The sequence below is a fragment of the Diospyros lotus genome, chromosome 3 (genome assembly GCF_014633365.1).
Source record: "Diospyros lotus cultivar Yz01 chromosome 3, ASM1463336v1, whole genome shotgun sequence".
NCBI classification, from domain to species: Eukaryota; Viridiplantae; Streptophyta; class Magnoliopsida; order Ericales; family Ebenaceae; genus Diospyros; species Diospyros lotus.
The window spans coordinates 28,534,926-28,559,361 of NC_068340.1; the positions used below are offsets into that span (position 1 = coordinate 28,534,926).

At 35.6% G+C, this 24,436-nt stretch overlaps 3 protein-coding genes across 13 annotated transcripts; 2 read left to right on the forward strand and 1 right to left on the reverse strand.

Moving 5' to 3' along the window:
* Positions 1 to 2,865: 2,865 nt before the first annotated feature.
* On the forward strand, positions 2,866 to 9,556 carry LOC127796730 (protein disulfide isomerase-like 1-4). Its single transcript, XM_052329074.1, has 12 exons — positions 2,866 to 3,534; positions 4,757 to 4,886; positions 5,896 to 6,061; positions 6,143 to 6,261; positions 6,371 to 6,451; positions 7,845 to 7,931; positions 8,048 to 8,122; positions 8,293 to 8,361; positions 8,444 to 8,524; positions 8,629 to 8,763; positions 8,924 to 8,980; positions 9,094 to 9,556. The coding sequence occupies exons 1-12, from the start codon at positions 2,966 to 2,968 to the stop codon at positions 9,250 to 9,252; spliced, it is 1,728 nt and encodes a 575-aa protein (XP_052185034.1). The 5' UTR covers positions 2,866 to 2,965; the 3' UTR covers positions 9,253 to 9,556.
* Positions 9,557 to 10,302: 746 nt separating this feature from the next.
* LOC127796732 (vegetative cell wall protein gp1-like) lies at positions 10,303 to 11,511 on the forward strand. Its single transcript, XM_052329075.1, has 2 exons — positions 10,303 to 10,599; positions 10,781 to 11,511. The coding sequence occupies exon 2, from the start codon at positions 10,809 to 10,811 to the stop codon at positions 11,310 to 11,312; it is 504 nt and encodes a 167-aa protein (XP_052185035.1). The 5' UTR covers positions 10,303 to 10,599; positions 10,781 to 10,808; the 3' UTR covers positions 11,313 to 11,511.
* Positions 11,512 to 12,202: 691 nt separating this feature from the next.
* LOC127796729 (disease resistance protein RUN1-like) lies at positions 12,203 to 20,281 on the reverse strand. 11 transcript variants are annotated; one of them, XR_008022070.1, is made up of 8 exons: positions 19,278 to 20,281; positions 17,087 to 18,179; positions 16,368 to 16,643; positions 15,048 to 16,262; positions 14,264 to 14,963; positions 14,004 to 14,103; positions 13,357 to 13,489; positions 12,203 to 13,257 (listed from the first exon to the last, which is right to left on the reverse strand). XR_008022070.1 is itself a non-coding variant. In XM_052329073.1 (6 exons), exons 1-6 carry the CDS (start codon positions 19,736 to 19,738, stop codon positions 14,791 to 14,793), a joined length of 3,168 nt encoding a protein of 1,055 aa, XP_052185033.1. In that variant the 5' UTR covers positions 19,739 to 20,281; the 3' UTR covers positions 14,656 to 14,790. The 11 variants fall into 11 exon arrangements, 1 of the variants encoding a protein (XP_052185033.1); XR_008022069.1 differs by lacking the exon at positions 13,357 to 13,489; XR_008022068.1 differs by having other exon boundaries at positions 12,203 to 13,489.
* Positions 20,282 to 24,436: the final 4,155 nt, after the last annotated feature.

Genomic DNA, 24,436 nt, shown 5'->3' on the forward strand with positions numbered 1-24,436 from the left:
ATATAATTAATAATTATAATTTACGTTTAATCTTTAATTATTTATTAAAATTTAAGTTTAATTAATTATTCGCTATTCAATATATTAATGGAGAACACTTTTAATTCAATATACTATCATTTAATGTGTTAAAGAATAATTAACACATTAAATAGGTCATTTGACAAAATACTTATAATTCTTTATTTATTATATTATATTTATTTATAAATAAATATTATAAAATCTATAATATATCGACTCAAAGACATTAGTTATTTTTATTTATTATATTATAATTATAAATATAAATTAAAACTCTTAAATATGTGTAAGATTTAGTTTTTTCAATAATAACAAAATTTTTAAAATATGAATTTTGATTTCTTACATAGTCTTAAAAATGTGATATCTTAAATATTAATTAGTATTGAAAAATCCTAACATTTGAAAACCTTAAATAATTTTTTATGAATTTGTTAAGATATCACATTTTCAAGACTATAATATAATTATTAAAGTAATTAATAATTAATTAATTACTACATTTAATTTAATGCAAGTGTTTGTGGGAAAAAATTCACCATTGATTGACACTTGGCAAAATATTTTGTTTGACTATTATATTTTAATATTATATAAATATAAATAGAATAAATATATAAAGATAATATTGTAAATAAATGAACAATTTTCTATGACTTAATTAATAGTTTAAGTTATCTATTAATATTTCTCATAAAACTCATACAAATTTAATACAAATTTTATAGGCAAAAAACAGTTTGGCAGATTTTTTAAGGGAACAAAAATTTGCAAACTATTATATTTTAATATAATATATAAGATTTTATTTAGTAGATAATTTTCTGCGATTTAGTTAATACTTTAATTGTCTATTCATATTTCTCATAAATAGTTTTTATTTTTGATTAATTGATGGATTAATTGATGAGAAGATCTAACAGAAAATATTTATTTTTGATTAATTAATAACATTAAAAAATTCATGCAAGTTTAATACAAATTTTAGATGTAAAAAATAGTTTGGTAGATTTTTGGAGGGAATAAATATTTGCATATTATTCTACTATATATTATATATAATATATAATATTTATATTATATTATATAAAGATAGAATTTTATATAAATGAACAATTTTCTGTAACTTAATTAATAGTTTAAGTGTATATTAATATTACTCATAAATAGTATTTATTTTTGATTGATTGACGGATTAATTAAATATTTAATATTTACATAATAATATATTGAAAAACCTATAATTAGCATTGAAAAAGTCGTGTATTTAAAATCTATTATTAATTTTACAATAATTAGTATATATTATTTCAAAACAATTGAAAGATTTAAATTATTAATGTAAATTACAAAATATAAATTATTAATGCAATAAGTACTAAATGGAAATCATTGATGCAAGTTTTTGGAGAAAATTTTATTACTACTTATTATTTTAAAGCAATTAAAAAATTTAAATTATTAATGTAAATTACAAAATACAAAGTATTAATGCAATAAGTATTCATTGTAAATCATTAATACAAGTTTTGGGGAGAAATTTCTTTTTTCAAGACTATCATACTTTTATATATATAAAGATATAAAGATTATATATAATATATAATATTTATATTATATTAAATAAATGAACAATTTTTTGTGACTTAATTAATAATTTAAGTGTCTATTCATATTCATCATAAATAGTATTTATTTTTGATTGATTGACGGATTAATTAAATATTTAATATTCACATAATAATGTATTGGAAAACCCATGATTAGCATTGAAAAATTCATATATTTAAAATTTATTATTAATTTTACAATAATTAGTACATATTGTTTCAAAACAATTAAAAGATTTAAATTATTAATGCAATAAGTGCTAAATGCAAATCATTGATGCAAGTTTTTGAGAAAAATTTTATTACTACTTATTATTTCAAAGCAATTAAAAGATTTAAATTATTAATTTAAATTACAAAATACAAATTATTAATGCAATAAGTATTAATTGTAAATCATTAATGCAAGTTTTGGGAGGAAATTTATTTTTTCAAGACTATCATACTTTTATATATATAAAGATATAAAGATTATATATAATATATAATATTTATATTATATTATATAAATATATAATTTTATATAAATGAACAATTTTCTGTGATTTAATTAATAGTTTAAATGTCTATTCATATTCCTCATAAATAATATTTATTTTTGATTGATTGACAGATTAATTAAATATTTAATAGTCACATAATAATGTATTAGAAAACTAATGATTAGCATTGAAAAATTTGTGTATTTAAAATTTATTATTAATTTTATAATAATCAATATATATTATTTTAAAACAATTAAAAAATTTAAATTATTAATGTAAATTACAAAATATAAATTATTAATGCAATAAGTACTAAATGCAAATCTCTAATACAAGTTTTTTGAGAAAAATTTTATTACTAATTATTTCAAAACAATTGAAAGATTTAAATTATTAATGTAAATTATAAAATATAAATTATTAATATAATAAATATTAATTATAAATCATTAATACAAGTTTGAGGAGAAAATTTCCTTTTTCAATATTATCATACTTTTATATATATAAAAATTTATTTATTTTATTAAAATTAAGAACACAAATAACAAAAAATTACGTAAGAATCATAGTCCCAAAAATACCTTCTTATCTCTTAGTTATTACGTAATAACAGAGGGTAATCGGCCTCTATCTATTAATACTGCTGCGATGCGACTGGCGACTGTGCAGTGCGGGGGGTGGCCCACTGAAATTCTAAGTCCGGGGGTCTTTTTTATTTGTATTTCCCAATCCATCCCACTCCCACCTCCATATAAAACGAAAAGCCCCCCAATTCTTTCTTTCTACCAGCAAGTCCCGATCTACTCCGTACTTCACTCGGATCGCTGCGAACTCGTCCCAGAAATGACGAATCGGCTCGTTGTCGTCCTCTCAATTTCAGCTCTGATCTTGTTATCAGCACTATCTCCAGTGATCTCCAGCACCGACGACTTCGACGAGGACCTCAGCTTCCTCGAAGCCGAAGAAGCCGCCGCACAAGAGGCGTCGCCGAAGCACCCTTACGCTTCAGATTCACAGTTTTTGGATGAAGAGGTCGACGATGACGACAACGACTTCGCGAGCTACGACGACTTCGAAGTCCCGTCGGGGATCGAGGACCACGAGGAGTACTCGCAGCCGGAGATCGACGACAAGGACGTCGTCGTTTTGACGGACCGCAACTTCAGTGGCTTCGTTGAGGACAATCGGTATGTGATGGTCGAGTTCTACGCGCCGTGGTGCGGCCACTGCCAGGCTTTGGCGCCGGAGTACGCCGCGGCCGCGACGGAGCTGAAGACCGAGGGAGTGCCGCTGGCGAAGGTGGATGCGACGGAGGAGAATGCCTTAGCGGAGGAATACGAGGTACAGGGCTTCCCTACTGTGTATTTCTTCATCGACGGTGAGCACAAGCCCTACAATGGTCAAAGGACGAAGTAAGTCTTCTGGGCACATTGAATTATAGGATTTTGAATTCCAAGAACTTAAATGCTATGTTTAAATTTAAAGATTGAAAATAAAGGGAGATGAAAAGGGATAGGACAGTTTGTATGTTTGCTGATGGGAAGACTAGAAGAAAGCGCTACTTTTTCAAAGAACTTAAAAAGAGTACTTTTTTTTTTTTCCCCTTCATTACCCATTAAGAAGATGAATATGTAGAAGCAATTTCATTTCCTTGTGGCAAAACCAAAATTTTGAACGATATGCTTGCTTTCCTGGAAACTGAAGTTTTCTAAATTGTGATGGTAGAAAGTTTCACTCTTTTGGTAAGTAAACATTACATTTAAGTTATGCACGGGAGAGAAATAGTAACGGAATGGAATGTAAAATATTTTCTTTTTGTTTGGGGGAGTAAGGATGGAAATAAATGTAAAATATCTTCTCTATGTTTGAGAGGGTAGTGGAAATGGATGGAATGAAGGAATATTATATAAAAAATGACAATTAATACTTTCATGTTGAAAAGATAGAGTTTTGTTAAGGACAAATTTTCACCTTTTATAAAATTGTTAAAGTTTAATGTTCTTCTTAATACACAAATAACAATTTCCATCCATTCTCCCCTAATTTGGTGGGGATAAAAAAGTTGAGCTTTGGAGTGTCAGGAACGTCTCTACGTTGGACAGATCAGAACGAATCATCAACAAACTGCAAGAAAGGAAAAGCAAAAACATGAATGGTTCTTGAAACAGTGATTCTTGCCATTTTTTAAGGCTAAAACGAACTGAAACTTTCATTTCTTGTGCTCAATATGTTAACTTGTGCTCAACAGTAAAATTGGTAGATGAGCATAGCATTTCATAGGCATGATTTACTTTATTTTCTTGAGTTGGTCTGGGAAAAACTGAAGACTAATGCGTCAGTGTTCTGCTGCATTATACTTGATGATTATTTATTTATACAGAGTTGAGCATTTTGTTTGCCCTAGAAACTGGGATAGTTGCAAATTAGTATAGATCTTGTTCCCCTCAATTGAGAGTTATTAACTGACTAAAAACATTAGTAAATTTCAGGATATTAAGGAACTGAGGGAAGTGTGTGTGTGTGTGTGTGTGTTTGTGAGAGGGAGGGAAGTTCTATTGTTGTTGTTGATTCTATTGTTATTGTTTTTTGTACAGCATCTGTTTGGAGGCTGATTTTTATATATTCATCGTGCAGAGAAGCAATTGTAACTTGGATAAAAAAGAAAATAGGACCTGGTGTGTACAACATAACCACTGCAGATGATGCTGAGCGTGTATTGACTTCTGAAAATAAAGTTGTTTTGGCTTTTCTGGAATCTTTGGTGGTAATTACTCCTTCAGCACTTCTCAATTAGGCATATTTAAAGTTATTAACTACTGTTGTCGTATATATATTTGCATAATTTCCTTTCATTGTAGCCCCTGAGGGAGGAGGTAGCTGGTGTAAACAGCTCAATGTCTTAACATATTTCTTTCCTTTTACATGAAACCCTGAAGCTTCTCTGATGTGTTTATGGTGGTTCTGGAAAGTTGCAAAGATGTTTGATTCGCACATATTGGTCTTTCATTTCTTTTGCCCTCGTCGAATGTCTGAAAATTGTATTATTCTGGAGAATAGACTTTTTAGTCAGATAGCATAACATGACATTTTTGCTTGATTGAATATTGATTACTCATTACATAGGGTTGAATCATCAGTTCTTCCATCGTGGAATCTCAGGCAATAAAACGGCCTGTTTTATTGCCAGTCATTGACTGACACTACAACACCTATCAATTCCAGAGGGGCACGTTTTGGTGTAAATGTAACTTTTGGCCTTTGTTTGGGAAAAGCAATTGCTTTTATTTCCTTCTTGTCCAATACAAAACTTAGAAAAGTTTAGGTAGCACATTCAGTTTCTTTCAATTAGTAATTCTTCATCTAGGGAACCACACCAAATTTCACTTGTTTTGGCATTTTGGTGACTTGAAATTGGTTTACTTGGGTCTATTTGATTGTATTACAAGTTTCACACAGAAATAATGATGGGAACTTATTATCTTTGAAATGAACTGGAAACTGGAATAGTATCAATCTTGTATTTAAGCATCAACATGCTAAGCCTTTTTCCCACTATGTGGGTTCAGCTACATGACATCTATTTTGCCAGTCATTTCCATCTTTTGCCTTATCTTCTGTAAGGACACTTTTATTTCAATTTTTCAATTTATCTGGAAAGAGAGCTTTGATTCTAGGATTCAATGAATTGGTGAAGGTTGTTTATTTTTGCTCAACTAATTAGTTTCTCTGTTATCTATATATGATACTCAATAGTCTTCCATGAATAATAATAGGGCCCTGAGAGCAAGGAGCTTGCTGCTGCTTCCAAGCTTGAGGATGGTGTCAGCTTCTACCAAACTATAAATGCTGATGTGGCAAAACTTTTCCACATGGACCCTAATGCTATACGCCCTGCTTTGGTCTTGCTAAAGAGGGAGGTTGAGAAATTGAGCCATTTTGGTATGCATCCTCTTTTTCGTTTATTGGATACAATTGTCAAGAAACAACTTCACATATCCCTGTCCGTCACTAATTTTGCAGATGGTCAATTTGTAAAGTCTGCAATAGCTGAGTTTGTATCTGCCAACAAGCTTCCGCTGGTGATCACTTTTTCAAGAGAAAGTGCCCCTGCAATTTTTGAAAGTCCTATTAAAAAACAGGTTCTATAGAATATGTATATGTTCTTCTTATTGGTCTGATATTTTTTAATCCAGGGTATGTTGCAAGTTCTTGCTAACAGTTTTGATGTAACTGAACTTCAAATGACAGCTATTGCTCTTTGCTGTTTCAAATGATTCTGAGAAGGTTGTTCCAACATTTCAAGAAGCTGCAAAATTTTTTAAGGGAAAGGTAACTTTCTGATTAGTGGGACATGCTCTTATTTGTAGAAAAGAAAAAAGGAATAAACATATTAAATCTTAATTTTGCAACTTGCTTTCAACGTGCAATTTTAACATCTTTGGAGAATCTAAGTGAAATGGATGTGCAACAATTTTCAGACAACCCTAAATTGCAATGTAGTTAACAATGCTCATGCGGTTTTGGGGTTTAGGTGTCATTGGTGCCTCAAATTTGATTGGGGCCTTAGTGTGTAACTTCATGTCTTTCTCCAAATCTGATTGAATTAAGCTTCAGTAAAGCTTCTGCTTCTGATGCTTTTATGTCCCACAAAAGGTCAATTCGTCACTTAACATGCTACCCAATCCTCTTTGTTGTTGTGACCATTTTAGCTTCTAAGTTGTTTGAGTGATTCAGGCTGGTTTGAGATAGATGTATTTGGGATGTCTTGAGTACCAAGTTATACAGTTAGTTGATAAGTTATTACAAATGTTTATACGATAATGCATGCCGGGATGCATGAAGATATCAATGCTTCTACTTTCTGTGAACGAGACAATAGAATTTACATTAGTAGTAGTTTTTAACCTATTCTTCATAAACTTCTATATGTTTCCTGGAAAACCTTATCAAAGGCAAGGAAAAAGTTCAGATAGTATATATTTGCAATGTCTATTATAGTGGAATCACATGAGGATTCTGGAGCTGAAACAAAAGAACTAGCATTTTGTTGAGACCATTCCTGGAGATTTACAATGATTCACCTAGATGCAGAGTCAAGGGGGAATGTTATTTTGCTGATAGATCCCATCTGAGTTTCTTTTTAACTCCACAATGACATGTTCCGCAACATGCTTGAGGGAATTCATATAAGCCAGTATATACTGAAAATAGCAGAATGATTATGGCTTGATGCTTTTGTGAGGGCTGTAGATTTAGATTTTTCAGGACTAAGCAAGAAAAAGAAAACAAACAAGATAAGTGGATGGAGCAGTTATGGTTTCTCTTATGGTGCTTCCCACCAGAAATATCAAAGTCCATGGAACTTGGTGGTTCATATGTTGGTAATTAAGTTTTAACGACAATGTTTCTGAATCAAGAATAGGTCTTTTCTCCTTTAATCAGTGATTAGACATGTCAACTGCTGATAATGCATCCATATATTTTGGATTAATTGGAGGTTACCTTTCCGAAGGATCTATATTCAGCGCTATTTATCCTTCCATTTTCCAAGTCAATTATTTGGCTTGTCTTGGCAAATTTGCTGGCCATGGCAGACATTGACTCTTTTTTTTTTTTTTTTTCTGTTGATGCCGTATATGTGCCATACCCAAGGAACTGAATAACTATATATAAACTTGTTGGTAATATTATATTTTTACATCAATTTCCTGGTTAATTGCAGCTTCTCTTTGTATATGTGGAAATGGATGACGAAGATGTTGGCAGGCCGGTTGCAGAATTTTTTGGTATCACTGGGAATTCTCCAAAAGTAACTCCATTTGACAGCCTTTACCAAATTTGATGTGTTTTTTGGTGTCTTTTCTACGAAATGTAACTTGATATGTTGTTGGATTTATATTAGCTTACTAACCATTTTTTTTTCAGGTTATTGGATATTCAGGAACTGATGATTCTAGGAAATACGTGCTTGATGGGGTGGACAATTTAGATAAAATTAAGGTTAAACTCTTGTGTCATTGGTCTGGTTCCTGTTTTGTCTATCTATTAATACTATTAGGCGTATTATCAATGGCTTTAACATGGATGTCTCTTTTATCTTTATATCCTTTGCTAAAGGTATCATTGTTACTGACACTTTTGTGATAAATGTCTCCTTCTATCATCCTCAGACTTTTGGGGAAGATTTCCTGGAAGACAAGCTGAAACCTTTTTATAAATCAGATCCAATTCCAGAGCCTGTGAGTTATTGATTTTTGGCTTCTGGCTGATTAAATTGTTGTCTGATTCCTGGAGTAACTTCTTTCATATGCTGTTGAGCAGAATGATGGGGATGTGAAAATAGTGGTTGGAAATAACTTTGATGAAATTGTTTTAGACGAATCAAAAGATGTTCTCCTTGAGGTATGATTCAAGCTATTCTAGTAAAGCTTCTTAATATCGCACTACTTCAAGTTTCTTTTTGTGTGGCGTATTCTAATATCGCAGATGGAAAACTTTTGGTTCAGATTTATGCACCATGGTGTGGACATTGCCAAGCTCTGGAACCCATCTACAATAAACTTGCCAAACATTTACGTGGCATTGAATCTCTCATTATAGCCAAAATGGATGGTACAACAAATGAACACCATAAAGCCAAGGTACCATCAGAATCGACCTTTTCTTGGGTTTGAAAACAGTACTCAGTTTGTCACTTCTGCTAAAAGACTTTGCCGCTCTTTTCTATGCCTTTGGAAGAGCCAATTTCAAGCTATAAATAGAGATGAAGAGTTGTGAAAACTATTCTTTTTCCTTTTGCAGTCCGAGGGGTTCCCCACGCTACTATTTTTCCCAGCAGGGAAGAAGAGTTCAGAACCAGTAAGTGGTGTTATAATCTAATTGCGTTCTCCCTCTCTCGGCATTTTGCTTTTCAAGAATGGATTAGATTGAATGACAAATCTTATCTTCTTGTGTTTCGGGATCGCTTGCAGATTACGGTGGATGCAGATCGGACCGTGGTTGCACTTTACAAATTCCTGAAGCAGCATGTGTCTATCCCTTTCAAGCTCCAAAAATCAGTTCCCGCTCCAAAGCCCGAGAGCACCGAGGCCAAAGAGAGCAGCAGCAGTGACACCAAGGATGAATTGTGAGAGTTGCACCAGTCCTATGTACGCATGTGTGTATTAGCTCTATCCTACTCAGGTTGAACAATAGGAATTAGATTTAGAAGAAGCATCAAACCAAAGCCCCCCCACCCCAACTAGAAAAGCTAGGCTAATTTTATTTGAATTGTCAAGGATTTTGTTAGTAGCCCTCCAAGTCTTGCTTTTGAGTTATGTAATAAATGTTCTTTATATCCATCCACTTTCTGTTAGCTTAACTGAAACTGAGAGCAGTGTCTGGAAACAGATCCAGATCCAAATCCAAATCCAAATCCTGATCCTGTTCAGCTCAGCATATCCGGTGGGATAAATAATCCCGTCTCTCTCTTTTTTAACTCCTTTTTTAAGTCTGGGATGTAGAAATGACGTGGGATTATTTTCGAAAATTACTACTGATCCGCCTGAATTTCCCGCTTTTAGAAGCTTCCAAGTGAAAAAATCGAGGCAACTACCTGAGTTTGAATAAATTATAGTTCATTGCGTAAACAAATTGTTAAGGGACTACTACAACTTTTTTCCTGTGTTAGCATGGGGGGAGCTGTGATATCATTTGTTAGGAACTTAGAGGATTAAATTGCATACGCACACGCATACAATCACACATGATAAATCCAGAGATTATGGTTCAATCTCAATACACACCCCTAATAATAATGTGATAATCTCATTACATTTGAGTTTGGCACAAAAAGGTTAACGACTTCAGGTATTTAATAATTTGGATACATATTTATATAAACTCAATAATTATGTTTTTATCGTACCCCACAAATATAGAGGAGACATATACAACTCTAATAAAGTTTAAGTTGATTTTTTTTTAATATTTAATTTATACTCTTTGTCTACAATTAAACTTGACTTTTATTCAAAAAGTTCCAATCTCTTTTAAATGTAAATTTAAAAAATTATCTAACAACTTCAAAATACGAAAAGGCATGAGTAAAAAGAATGGTCGTCCCGCGTAATATGTTACGCTTTCGCTTTCGCTTTCGCTTTCACCTCAGAACTTTCGTTCTGATCTTCATTGTCGGTTCACGTTCCACTCCATGTCAAGCTTCTTTCTCTCAACGATTGATTTTAAAATTCAAAAAAGGAAAATGAAAATCCAGTTTTGTCGTTTCACTTCAATATCGCGAACCTTCTTCCACCTCTCTCAAAATCCCATCATTCTCGCTTCAACAATCTCTCTCTTTCCTCTGTGCTTTGGAGTCTAGTGACGCCGATCAAATGCACGCGCCTCCGATCGAGTACCACGCGCCGCCGCATTCCTAACAACCCCTCATTCCAACCGGAAATCTAATCTAGGCTCGGTCTCTGCTCGCTCCTCCCGAGGTTCTCTCTTTTCTGGACTAGTCAACCGCCTTTCACAGTTTCACTTCCTCAGATCTGACTCCTTCTTCGATTTTCAACTCTTGCTTCTCTGTTCCGCACTGCATTGACTTTAACTGTTGTATTTAAGCTTTGTTATTTTTGGATCTGAGTTTTTCAGAGCATTGTTTGATTTGTTTCGCAGATCGAGAAGAGCAAAGAAGACTTCGGCTATGGCGAGACCCTACGGAGTGTTACTGATTGTTCTCTTGGCGATTCTCTCAGTGGAACTCGCTGTATCAGCAGATCCACCTCAGACAGCTCCGAGTCCGGCCCCTGAAATCGGCGGCGACTCGCTATCTCCGCCGCCTGAAGCCGGATCACCTGCTAGTCCTTCGCCTTCTCAGGGATTCAGTTCTCCTCCAGCGCCTCCACCATCGGATCTGGCTCCTGGCTCTTCTGGCACGCCATTGCCGGCCTCTTCTCCGTCGAAGGACTCGCCGTCTCCGGCGCCTTCCGCACCAAGCGACGTCAATGTGGAGAAGGGTGATGTGACCGCGGAGTCTAAAGGTAATGAATCCTCCAGTGGAATGAAAGGTGGACAGAAGGCTGGAATTGTCGTTGGCCTCATAGCCGGCGCGTGTCTAGTAGGCTTCGGAGTGGTGGTGTATAAGAAACGGCAGCAGAACATCCGGCGAGCACAGTTCGGGGAGGCCGCGAGGAGAGTACTTCTCTAGATATATACGTACATGTCAAGCTACATATAATACGGGGATCCTATGATCTACAGCAATATTGTTTAATTAAAGTTCAAAGCTCGACGACTACGATTGGTTAGATTCTTTAGAGACAATAAATTCTGGGTGATTCTTTAAGCATTTAATACTTGAGATATGAGTTAACGATGATGATATTCATACTTTGAATTAGGGTGTTCGACTGTGATTGGTTCATTGCTTGGCTAAATTGGCGTAGCTTGATTTTCTTATTACGTGTGATGTTTGACCTCTTGAATCCTTTTCTTCGATTTCGAATGATTGTTCCACAAAGAACTCACCCTGCAACATCTGATACCTATGTCCTTATTGCTCACATTCCTTGTTTCCTCGTTTGGTTTTTCATTTTTAGTACGTTTTGGCCTCATTTCTTAACCAAAAAATCATCTTCTGATGATTCTTACTCTGGTTATCGGAGGAGAAATTATTAAGCCCGGTCTCTTTTAATATTTCGAGAGAGTTCAACCCTTGGCGAGAAGGGTTAGATAATCAGAAGTAGACAAATTCTTTTGGGTTAATTATTGTTAGTTTCAATATTTAATTCATCACTTTAGAGCAGAAAATGCGATTTGATGCTTGTTCACGGGTCTTTTAAAAAAGGATGAAAACTCTATATTTACGCATAATGATGAGAGATCTTTTTGTTGTTACAAAAAGATAGCTTCCATGAAGTTAGGCTGGCCCTGAGAGCAACCGAACATTCAAAAATTTGAAGTTTGATTCCTATGGAAATATTTTATTATTTGAATATGGAAAACGAAATGCAAGTTCTAACGAGTAATGTTAAGATACTCTATTCAAAATTAAAATAATATAAAATTTATTTAAAAATTAAAAAAAAAAGTGGATAAAATTGATCCCTACGAATATGCCTGCCGGTACCAGTACCGGATGCCCTTGGAATTGTGAGAAAGATAACAAAACAAGCCCATGTCCCAACAACTATAATGAACAAGCAAAACTTCTAAAGGTAGCAGAAAGAATGGGATAAATTAATCCAGAACTGGAGAAGTTGCAGACAACAACGCACAATTTACGAGATGGCTACCACATTCGAGCTGACAAATGTTACATTTGATTCTCCAAATTACCACGCCCAAGAAAGCTTCTGAATAGTAAACGTAACTTGGGGAGAAATAATTCCAGGATAAACTTGAAAAGCCAAACTGGGATCACCTAATTATCCTTCGTGGACAATCAAAACTCCACCGTGTCTGTTGATGCCCAGAAAAACAAGACAGACAGTCCCTGATACACCAGGATCCTCGCTTAGCAAAGGTCATGGGAAAGTACCAGGAAAGCATGCCTGTGCTCAGACCTAATTCTCCTTTGTGAACATACCTAATCGGAAGCTCCAAATTGAATCAAAGGCCAATCCCCGTTTTAGTGACATTCTCATCGGATAAGCGATTACTGTTTGAAATCAAGCATGCAGATAAGAGTTTTAGACAGGAGGAATCACGATATGTATCTGTCCTGCTGCTCTTGGAGTAAGTCTTGCCGAGACTTTGGAACCAGATGACGAGCATTCACTTCCTGAAGATCTCTCTGCCTGAAAGATGTAGAAATCAAAGAAAGACTCAAGGAGATGCTTCCCTTAGTTCCCTATGTATTATTCATCATAACCACCTACAAGTGTAGATAATAAACACATTGCAAATATTATTCATTCTCTCTACCATTCGTTTTAGCCACACCACTTGCAGGTGATAAAAGCTGAACTGCATGCCTGAGACAACAGTACGGTTAGGTAAAATCTGAGTCCTTGAATGTAGAGAACAAGACCAACCACAAAAACCTCAAAACATAATAAAGCATGCCTTAAAGATGCTTGCTTTCCACTCTCTCCAAGGTAAAACCAGACTTTCTTCATCCACAAATTGCTAAAATCTGGCAAGCATCATGGCTGCAAAACAATCAAGAGGGAAGGCCTTGGATAATTCTTGTGTATCAAAATAGGTTGTGGATACAATAAAACATAATTTATATCAAAACAGGCCTCAACCTGAATCATTTCAGCTGGACCATAAGTTTCTGTCTACTTGTTAGATCGACTGGTAATTATAAGGACAGAAGCTTTCATTCCAGCTGAAATTATTCAGGTCGAGGCCCTCCTCAACGTAACAACCATTAACAACCTGTAATCAACAAAACTTTCAGGTTCTATTTCAAAAAAGAGAACGAAAGGAAACAAGAAAAAAAGACATTCAGGTATACATTATCCTGTAGGCATAAATTTTAGATTCATCGCTTATTGCAGGATACGAGGAGAAATTCAAGGAATATAAAAAAAAATAAAAGGTACTTTGTTTATCTCCTGTTGTAATTTGTCAGTAATTTCTATTTTTCTGTGTTTCGTCATCTGATTCATTAAGGACAGTAGATATCCTGTCCACCTTGAGGCTGTGCATTTGCAGCATCAAGATCGTGCTATGTAACATCCTGGTATTCCAGAAGAGACAAGTCAGTAGGCCCACCAAATGCTTACAAAAGCTTAATCTCTGGTTTAGAGGCCGAAATGAATTGTATTTAAGTACAACTCAGATGAATTGGACCCAGAACTAGAAAATCTAACCTGATAATTAGGAACTTGAGATTTTAATTAGTATTTCTTGGAATTCGTAACAGAAAAATTGTAAGTAAGGGCATCACCTATGTTTTTCGGAAATTGAACCATGCATCTGACATGCATAATTGAGGAACATGAAGTCAAGTAAAGTGAAAATTGGATCACCCTTGGCACCTCGCAAATCTGCAGAAATTCATAATTCATATATTAATTTTTAAGTGCATAGGCACATAAAATCCACATTAACTGGGATTTCTCCTTGACATACATAAAAAACTTTTGCAGGAAGTGATTTAGCCAGAAATGAGGCTGAGATGCGAGTGCGGGGGGGATTCCAACTGACCTGCCTAATATTTTGAGAATTCCTTTCAGATTCTTCTGCATACTGATATGTTCTGTCCAGAACCCTTCAATCTCCTTCACAAGTGGATCTCACTCAATTCCAATCTGAGCTTTGCAGACTGACGGAGTTGCTTTTAGTCCAAATCTTTTTAGCAAGCTGTTTTAAAACCAAAAAGAAGGTTTCAAAACTATTCAAAAACCATAAATTTTATACAACTTAGTTCACCTCCCTTATTGGATTATTGTTCCATCTTTGTCTCACTTGTCCTAGTCTTTTTTCCCACACACACCATGTAACAATCAGGATCTTCAACTACTTGAGAGAGCAACTTAAATGAATCTCGTATCACTTCAGTTGAGACATCATATAGCTCACGGTCAGTTTGTAGGATACTTCTTTTATCCATCCATTCTGTGCCATTCTCATATAATAGATAAGCATCACATTTTACTGGTGCAAACATCTCAGGCTTACTACTCGTAAAATAAACAATGAAATGAGTCCAAGTTTTCAACTGAGTCACCACTTCATTGTTCTCGAGAAACAAATGATAGTGGTATGTATTGCAAAAACAAGTGATCTGAATTGAAGCATATTTGCCCCTGAAAGACGTTAATGCGCCTGCATGTGCCATAGACTGCATCATCACTGGACATCCCATAACATTCCAGAAAGCAACTGGCATAATTTGGAGCCTTTGCTGCAAAAAGAGCATATACAACAAAACCCTTGAGCTTCAAATACCAATCTGGCATCAGCTGGATTCAGGTATAATGTCCCTTACTATTTTGATGGTTGACCCACTTTGGAAGCTTTCTTCCAGGAACAACAACACTGAAGTAGATGTCTTCCTTACTTGAAGTAGCAGAACCCTGCACCACCCAAAAGGACATGAGAGAGAGAGAGAGAGAGAGAGAGAGACCTTGAGTTGATTTCGAAGAAGTTCAAGGGGAAGGCTGGGCTGATTCTTTGCTAGTGTAAGGCAATTACTTAAATTGAACTCCACAAGATTTTCAGGCATACTAGTCGGATTTTGAAATCTTTCTAATGATATGCATCCACTTGCATTAATCAACCTGATACTTGATGGGAGGTCAGGCAATGTCTTAAGATTCTTGCAATCCTTCAATTCAAGGGAGAAAAGTCTGAGAAGACCACCGATGCTAGCTGGCAAACTAGTAAAATTGTTACCATTAAGGCATAAAAATTCCAATGAGGATAAGGAGCCTAGGTCGTTTGGGAGAAATGCTTCTGAAAGGTTGCACTCATTTAGATCTAGTTCTGTTAATGAGCATAAACCTGATAGAGGAGGTAGCAGCAAACATATGGAACCTTGACATTCTTTTCGAATAAGAAATGATGAAAACAGTGAATTCCTTAGTGTAGACGTTACTCCTCCCTTGCATCCACTAAATGACAAAAGTTCAAGGTTCTTCAAGTGTATAATCGATAATGGTGGTTCTTTAATAGCAGTTTTATCAACAAGAAGCTCCTCCAAGCTTTCCAATTTTCCCAGGTTCTCAGGCAACTTGTTAAGGTTTGAGCAGCCAGAAAGTATCAACCTTGTGAGACATTTCAACTCACAAATGCCACTTGGAAGACTTGTAAGTTTTGTACAATCCCGCAGACTAATCATTTCAAGATTGCTGAGATGTTCAACTGGCAGATCCTTTACACAAGTCCCATCCAACTTTAGATTAATTAAGCATTTTGCACACACTAGGACTTCAGAAATATTTTTGAGTTTTGAACAACCAGAAAGAACAAGGCTTTCAAGGGATTCAATCCAGGTGCCCGTAGGAAGAACCTTAAGATACTTGCAGTCCTTCAAATCTAAGAAAGTAAGCCTTTTGAGGACTCCAATGGATGGGTCGATCTCAAACAAGTTCATACAACCTCTAAGAATCAGTTCCTTAAGATTTGCTACCTGAGTGAAATCTGAGATCTTGGTTATGCTTAGCGAATAACTAAGGTCAATGTATTTCAACTTGTCTAGGCACTGTCATTGATAAGAAAGACAGTTTATTAGGATAAATAAGATTTCAATGACGTAATGACATATAGTTTAAGAAAACAGCATGCAGAAAATATATTTAACTCACACCATTGTTCCCTTCCAAGGTTGCCGGAGGCGGCTATAGGACATTTTTAGTTGGATAAGCTTGTTTGGTTGAAAATTTGATGGCATGCATTTTGAAGGGTATCCATGCCAATCAAGAAGGCTTAACTCATTGGAGAGGTAGTTGAGACCATTAGGAAGTTGAACATTCCTAAGCCTGAGTAGTCGCAATTTGCTCATCTTTGAAAATGTATCAGGACTCAAATATATCTCTTTAGTTCCACGAGAATCCAAAATAATGGCCTCCACTGCTTCTGTCCCCTAATAAACAAGAGAAATAAGAAATTGAATTATATGGAAAGATTTTCAGAAATTTAAGGACAACTATCCTCCAACAAACAAAGAGAGGGTAAGAAATTGAAAATGGATGTTGCTTGTCAAATGCAGTGAATCCTATCCAAAGGGTTCTGTTCTGTTTTATTCTGTTATGAGTAAAAATGATAATAATGATATACCATTCTTTCTACAAGTTCAGGCTTTTTGATAAAATAATGGTTAACAATTCAACATGATATTAAAGCAAGAAAAGAACCCAATTTCAAATCTCATAGCCAATCCAATATTTTATTAATTAAATGCACTTGATGAATTACATAGTGAAGTTTGGCCACATGTGACAAGGAATGTAGAGAGTAAAAATAATAACACAAAAGATAAAGATACATGGTGATTAACAACTTAATACATTCCAACAGAGCACTTACTGTTTTATTTGCGAGTGTACGGTAGATTTCTTTATTGCGGCACAGCCTACTTCTTCTACCTGGCTCTTTTGGGGATTCTTCATCAACAATATGGCACCCCATGTCTTGTATTAGATCATGCATATCTATCGTATCGCCCCTTCTAGTCATAAGTGACTTCTCAACAAGAATGCTTATTCCAATGTGAGGGCAGAAACCACAAGCATCCAATATATCAACTATGTAGTCTTCACTCTCCCCTTTAAAGAAGCATGCAATGTCAAGAAAAATTTCCTTCTCTGTATTTCCCAGTCCATCATAGCTTAATTTGAGCACTTCCTGAATTTCTGCATTAGGCTGTTGTCTTAATCTATCGACTGTGCTCTGCCATTCATTTGCCTTTCTGCCAATGAGAAAAGAACCCAAAACACCAAGAGCTAATGGAACTCCATTAGCATAATCAAGTACACTCGCTATGAGATGCTCAAAACCCGGTGTTGGTTGTCTTTTCTTGAATGCTTTACAACAAAATAGCTCAAAAGCCTCCCTGTAATCTAGTGCCTTGACGTTATAAACATGACTTGCTTGATATATGGTAAGTAAATGAGAGTTTCTGGTTGTTATTATAATTCTACTTCCTGAACCATACCAATCCAGCTTTCCAACAAGTGCTTCCAGTTGATTTGAACGGTCCACATCATCGAGGACTAAAAGAACACTCTTATGTTGTACCTTGTTCTTTATCATACTTATCCCATGATAAAGGTTTCTTATTTTAGTAGCACTATCTAAGAGGATATCAGAAAGAAGCAATTGTTGCAATGACTCCAGTCCATCTTTCTTAGAATATTCTCTGACATTTGCAAGGTAGCTGCTAGCATCAAACTGAGAATGAATTTGGTCATAGACAGCCTTGGCAATAGTAGTCTTTCCTATGCCACCCATTCCACATATCCCTATTATACGTGGATCATCCAATCCGATTCCCAACAGCGATTTCACTTCTGCCACACGAGGACCCAATCCAACAAAATCTTCAAGAATGCTTGAATCATCATCTCCCAGTCCACATTGAATATTATTTACAATGTCTTGAACAAGCTTTGCTTCAGGCCTGCTCATTGATAGGATACCAAATAGCAAATCCAAACAACAATCAAATATCAATAGTTTCCAATACTTTTCAGCAGAAAACAAGAACAAACCAGGGCATTCGAGAGGCCCTTACTCTCCCAATTCTTCTATCAAAAACTAGCTACCCTCTCCCTCTTCTTCTCAGCTCTTTATACTGCTCCTCTGCCCCTCTCTAACTGAATTCCCTTGCACATGCAGATTATTCCCTCAACCTATGGATTACAAAACTACCCCCATGCGCACATGCTGGTTGTAACAACCTGCATGTGCTAATTCCCTATTCTCCCCTTCATGCTTGCTGGTCTTTGGTAGGTCCGGTACACAGGTGGCCTATCACTCATCAGATAAAACAATAAACTCATGATGATTTTGATAACCCAAAACAAGAATATAGCCGCATACCTCTTCATCTATGTCCCTATCAAGTGCATGTGCATGGGATGCTTTTGAGAGGGCAAAGTAAGCTTAACAATAGCAGTAACCAAAAAATATATGATTAGCTTTTTATCAAAATTACACAAGAGGCATTGCAGGCGTTTGTGAAACACATTAATTGGGCAAATATATACCTAGATATCCAATTGTTTTGGTTCAATTTTATCTTGTTTTTGTTGTTCTTTCTTTCCCTTTTCCAAATTAAAATGAGATAATTGAGCACAAGGAATACATTAGAATGAATATTGAAAGACTAGGAATTAGGAAAGAACTACCGGCAATTATACTATTCTAGGAAAGAACAACCTGCTAAAACAGGACATAGTCCTCCTTTGCTAAGGAATTGAAGCCAAGCCTTCAAGACCTCAACAGCAACTAAGTTACTTGAAACAACCTCACTTGCTAAAGAGTTATTTTAGAAGAAATACGAGATTTAAAATAATAAATCACTGTATTAAATTGAATGAATTCTTGGATACCTAAACTAATTGCTACAAGGAGTATAAGGAAGATATCGAATCCAAAACAATCCAATCTAATATAAATCATATCTAATCTAGCCTAAGTCATATCTTTAACAGGTTATCAAGAACCGATCAAATCAAAGTTGTTTGATTTCTAAGAACGTAGCTACGGTACGAACCCATGTTTCAGTGAATCCCACCCAGAAATGTTGGATGCTTCTGTTAGAGCATTCCTCCAGCTCTGCAACTTCTCCTTCTTTTCCCTGAAAACTTGCTCGTGTTCAGCGAATGCTTCGGCAACAGTCCCTCTTTGTTTCCGTACGTCCGAGGGATCTACTTTATAGAACAGTGGCAAAACGGTGAGCCCCCTTGTTTCCTTACATTCGAGGATCTTAACGAGTTCCTCCAAGCACCAGGTGGAAGAAGCATAGCCTTTGGAGAAAATGATGATCGCAGACCTGGAGTCTTCGATGGCCTTCAGGAGCGCTGGAGAAATTGGTTCTCCTCTCTTTAGATTCAGATCATCCTTGAAGGTGACAATGCCCTTCTGATGCAGAGCCGCATACAGATGGTCGAAGATGCCGCTGCGCGCGTCTTCGCCTCTGAAGCTCAAGAAGACGTCGTATTTCCATCTAGACATAATAACAGAAGAAGAGAGAGAGAGAGAGAGATTATGTCTTGCCCTTGGGTGCTCTTGGAAGCCGCCGTTGTTCAGAGCCTCTTAACTTGTAATCCAATATCCAAAACGCCGCCGCCTCCTCCTGTCCCGCCGGATGGTTTCGGCCAATGTTTTCGCCCTTCCAACCACCACCACCGGCGGCGGCAGCAGCAGCGACCTTTATGACTACTACTGACTGGCTGACAGACTGGATCAGTCGAAGATGGCGAGCGGGGAACAATTCTCCTTCTCTCTCCCCTCTCTGGATACTTTTTGACTTCTTAGAATCATTTTCTTCGATTTCGAATGACTAATAATACTATTGTAAGAAATTACCCAGCAAATCATTTTATTCACGCCAACCCACCAATCACCAGACCTTCCTCTCCTCTTCCTTGTCGTCCTTTGTCACTGCAATAGCAAGCACATTCGGCTTTTTCTCTAGTCGTACTCATCCCGTGAGCACCATCGGGCCCCTCTTCGTTTCCTCTTACCATCCTCATCCTTTGATCAGTACAATCGTCCCTCTCTCTGCCAGTATGACAACGGCAATAACTTCTCTTTTTATCGGGCCGCCTTCACAATTAATTAATCTCACCCACTTGCTGTCGATCTGTGCATTTTTTCCTCTACACGATTTTGAACATATTGTTTAGTTTTTTTAAAATTTAAAATTGATTTCACGTTTAATAAAAATGAATGCGTATTAATTTTTTTATAAAAATAGAGATATGAAAATAAAGATAAAAATTAAAAACAAAATATATTCTACACAACTAAATAGACCCTAATTTTCTCCTTCGAGACATTGGGCGACGAGTTTAAGAAGACATTAACGACGTGGTTACATTTTTGTTTGAGTTCGATTTTGTGGACTCCATTTAACTAGGGTAATGTTACCTGCCATTAACTTAAAAGAGAGCATAACATTGAGAAGAGTTTTTGGACAATTGGTAAAAAACTATTTTAAATGATTTTGCACGGCCCAATGTAGCAGCTTGCCCAAACACCTCTTCTTCTCTCACTCTCGACACACAGACACACACTCTCTTTCTTTCTCCGTGTCACTTTCTCTCCAACAATTCTCTCTCTCTAGCAATAACCCTCCACATTCGGCATCCCCTCCAACAACGGCATCTCTCTCTCTGGCATGTTGTTCACCTCTATCTCTAGCGTCGTCTCCTCTTGCCATTGTCGGTCTCCACTAGCAACGACTGCAGTCTTCTAGCATCCTCTCCAACAACGACATCTCTTTATCTCTGGCGTGTCATCAGCCTCTACCTCTAACGTGTCTTTCTCAAATGATCAAAGAACAAGGTAAAACATAAAATCATTCTTTATAATAGGATTGAAAATAGTGGAATATTTTTCTATGGATCAATGGTTTGTAATTTATACTTTACATGTTAATATGGATAATAATAAAACTTTAAATGAATGCTTTGTTATTTATACTTTCCTCAATTTTTGTTTATAACACACTTTGATAACTTAAATATGCGAATTGAAATTTTGCTCTACAATTTTATAATAGCGGAAGCAAATTAATTAAAAGGCACCTTTTAGGGGCTTTTCCATACATAGCAAAGCAACATACATTCAAATCTAACAAAATATAATATCTGAGCCCTTGTTCACAACTCATTTCCAAAGATCTTTTCAGTCGGAATTACTCTACATACATAGCCACTTAGAGAACAACAAATGCCATAGGATCCATCATCGAACATCATTTCTCATACCTGAAATAATGTAAAAACAAGGTGAGCCACAAGACTCAGCAAGCGTGTAGAATAATCATAATAATAATAAGATTGGGGATAGATCTCTTACACTGAATACACTCCACAATATGCCATGTGGTAAGCTAAAATGTCACACCATACCATGCACCAAGATATCCGGATCTCAATATAAATACCAATGTACATAACAGTCATCGGGGCCCACATAATAAATGCACAACCTGGCACCCAAGTCCTGGCAAACAAATCTGCTGCAATCATAAATTGGCTAGTATAATCCACATGAGCCTGAGGCCCTCAACATAATCCACATGAGCCCAAGGCTCGCAACATAATCCACATGGGCCTGAGGCCCTCATACCACAACATAACGTAACCATGCAATGCAATAAATAATAGATGCAATGGGATAATAAGCATTAACGTGATATATTGACCCCCATAAGCCATACATTAAGTTAGGCATTAGGCTATGCTTCGCCCACATAGGAATACACATCCAATGCAATGTTTGTGCACCTAGTTATTCTAAAATGTTCAAGCACTCATACCTTATGGTTCCCCTAATGATGCAAGCCCAGATCCATGCAATACAATGCCATGCAATATGTCACATAATAACTAAACCGATCGACAGTGATCAAGTACGGGTTGATAGTCCATGACTAAGAGTAATCGGTTGACAGCCTTTCTCGAGTCGGTAGACAATTCGTTCCAGCGTCACCAAACGACCTACACTTTACCTCACCGGTCGACAGCTCCTATACCATGTTACAACAGCTCACACTTGCAAGAATCCATAACCACAACCAAACCCCTCCAATCATTTAGAAATCTAGTCCCACATTAGTTCCGCATCATTCCCAAGAAGATAGGGGCGATACAAACCCCATAATTGTTTAGAAATAATAATTCAAATAATCTTTTTTTTAACTCAAATAAAACTTGGAACCAAATCGAGGTAAGCGAGGGAATAAAATACGCAAAGCGAAGAGAACTTGCATTGACAAGAATAAAAGAAGGGAATTTGCCTTTATAGAAGATTACAACTTTTCTAGTCACACGCTGCAAAACAATATTTTTACCCAAAATAATAAGATCCTAATCTAACAATACAAAATTCCTAATAAATACTTCTCCCATTTATTTGGCTTTCTTAACTCCAATTGTATAAATGAGATGGAAATAATTCTAGCAAAATTCTTCTAGTGCACACACATGACCCAGCTCGAACTTACGACCCCCAGCTCCTCCTCGTGCGCGCACGCCGCCTAACCTACAAGCTCCTTCAATTAATATATGTTTACCATTAATTTTAAAAAGACTCCACATAGTTTTCAAAAATTACACCTAAACCCCACATTAATATTACCACTTATACAATATAATTTGCCATTATATTTATTAATAATATAGAAAATAATAAATTAGCATTGCCCCTTAATTCTACAAATATTCAATAATCACCTCAAATATAATAATTAATTCTCCCATTAAACTATTCAAATCCACAACACTTTAATAAACCATAAATCACTTCAAATAGAGAAATTAATAATTATTATTTATTTTCGAAATATCAAGATGTTATAATAGATATGCAAGATAGATTGGTTTTAGTGTGAGGATATTAAGAACAAACAAGAACAAAAATCAAATCTAACGATAAGCACTAATTTGTTTATGTAAAGACACTTCCAAAAAAGTTAAAGACACTCAAAAGAAAAAGAGATAGTCGGCGGTTTGACTATAAGGCAAAATTTGTGATTAAACGGGTTCTTGACGATAAATATAAACTAAATGAGTTCAAGTTGGAGCATACTCATAATCTTGTCCCACTTGAGCATTCCCATTATTTGAGGTCCCATAGGAAAATCAATTTTTCAAAAGCTAAACTTATGAACAAAATGTGTTTATCTGGAATAAGGCAATGATAAATTTTTTTTCACATGTGTGAAGAACCTGGTGGAGTCTAAAATCTTAATTTCACAAGATTTGACTGCAACAATTTATTACAAAGAATGCGGGCTAAATTTTGTAAGACGGGTGATGTCAAATGTACGTCTCTTTGAATACTTCAAACAATAGAAAGGGGAAAGCAAATATTATTTTTACTCTTTTTGAGCCCGAGAAGATGGTAAGATATGCGGTGTATTCTTTTGTGATGCAAAATTGAGATGGGATTATGGGTTATTTGGTGATGTGATATGTTTCAATACAACATTTCAGACAAACAATTATGACATGTTATGTGCATCAATTGTTAGCATCAACCATCATGGACAAACATCACTTTTTGGATTTGGTCTACTTGATGGTGAAACAACTGATGCAACAATGTGGTTGTTTACTACTTTCTTTGAAGATATGAGAGGGAAAAAATCGAAAAGCATATTTATAGGCCAGTCTGCAGCTATATCAAGTGTTATTGATGCGGTATTACCTGAAGTCCACCATAGATTGTGTTTGTGGCATTTATGTCAAAATGCTGCAAAGAATTTGAGTAATAATGGATATAAATCATTTGCACCACAATTCAAAGCTTGCATGTACAAATATAGAAACAATTGAAGAATCTAAACAAAGTTGGGACAACTTGCTTGAAGATAATGGGCTAAAATGTAATGAGCAGTTACAAAGAACATATAAGTTAAAAAGGAAATGTGCTCAAATGTACAATCATGCTCACTTTTGTGCTAGCATGACCACTTCACGGAGAAGTGAGAGTATCAATAAGTTTTTGAAAGATTATTTTAATCATGGTAGAATTATTTTTTGAGAGTTAATTTATAAGTCTATACTCTAGGGCCATGGATAATCACCGTGAAAAAGAAAAGGAGGCTAAACACTTAACACAACAAATACACCTAATTTGGTTTGTAGAACGTGAAGCAGCAAAAAAATACACAAAAAAAATTATTTTATTGGTTTTAAG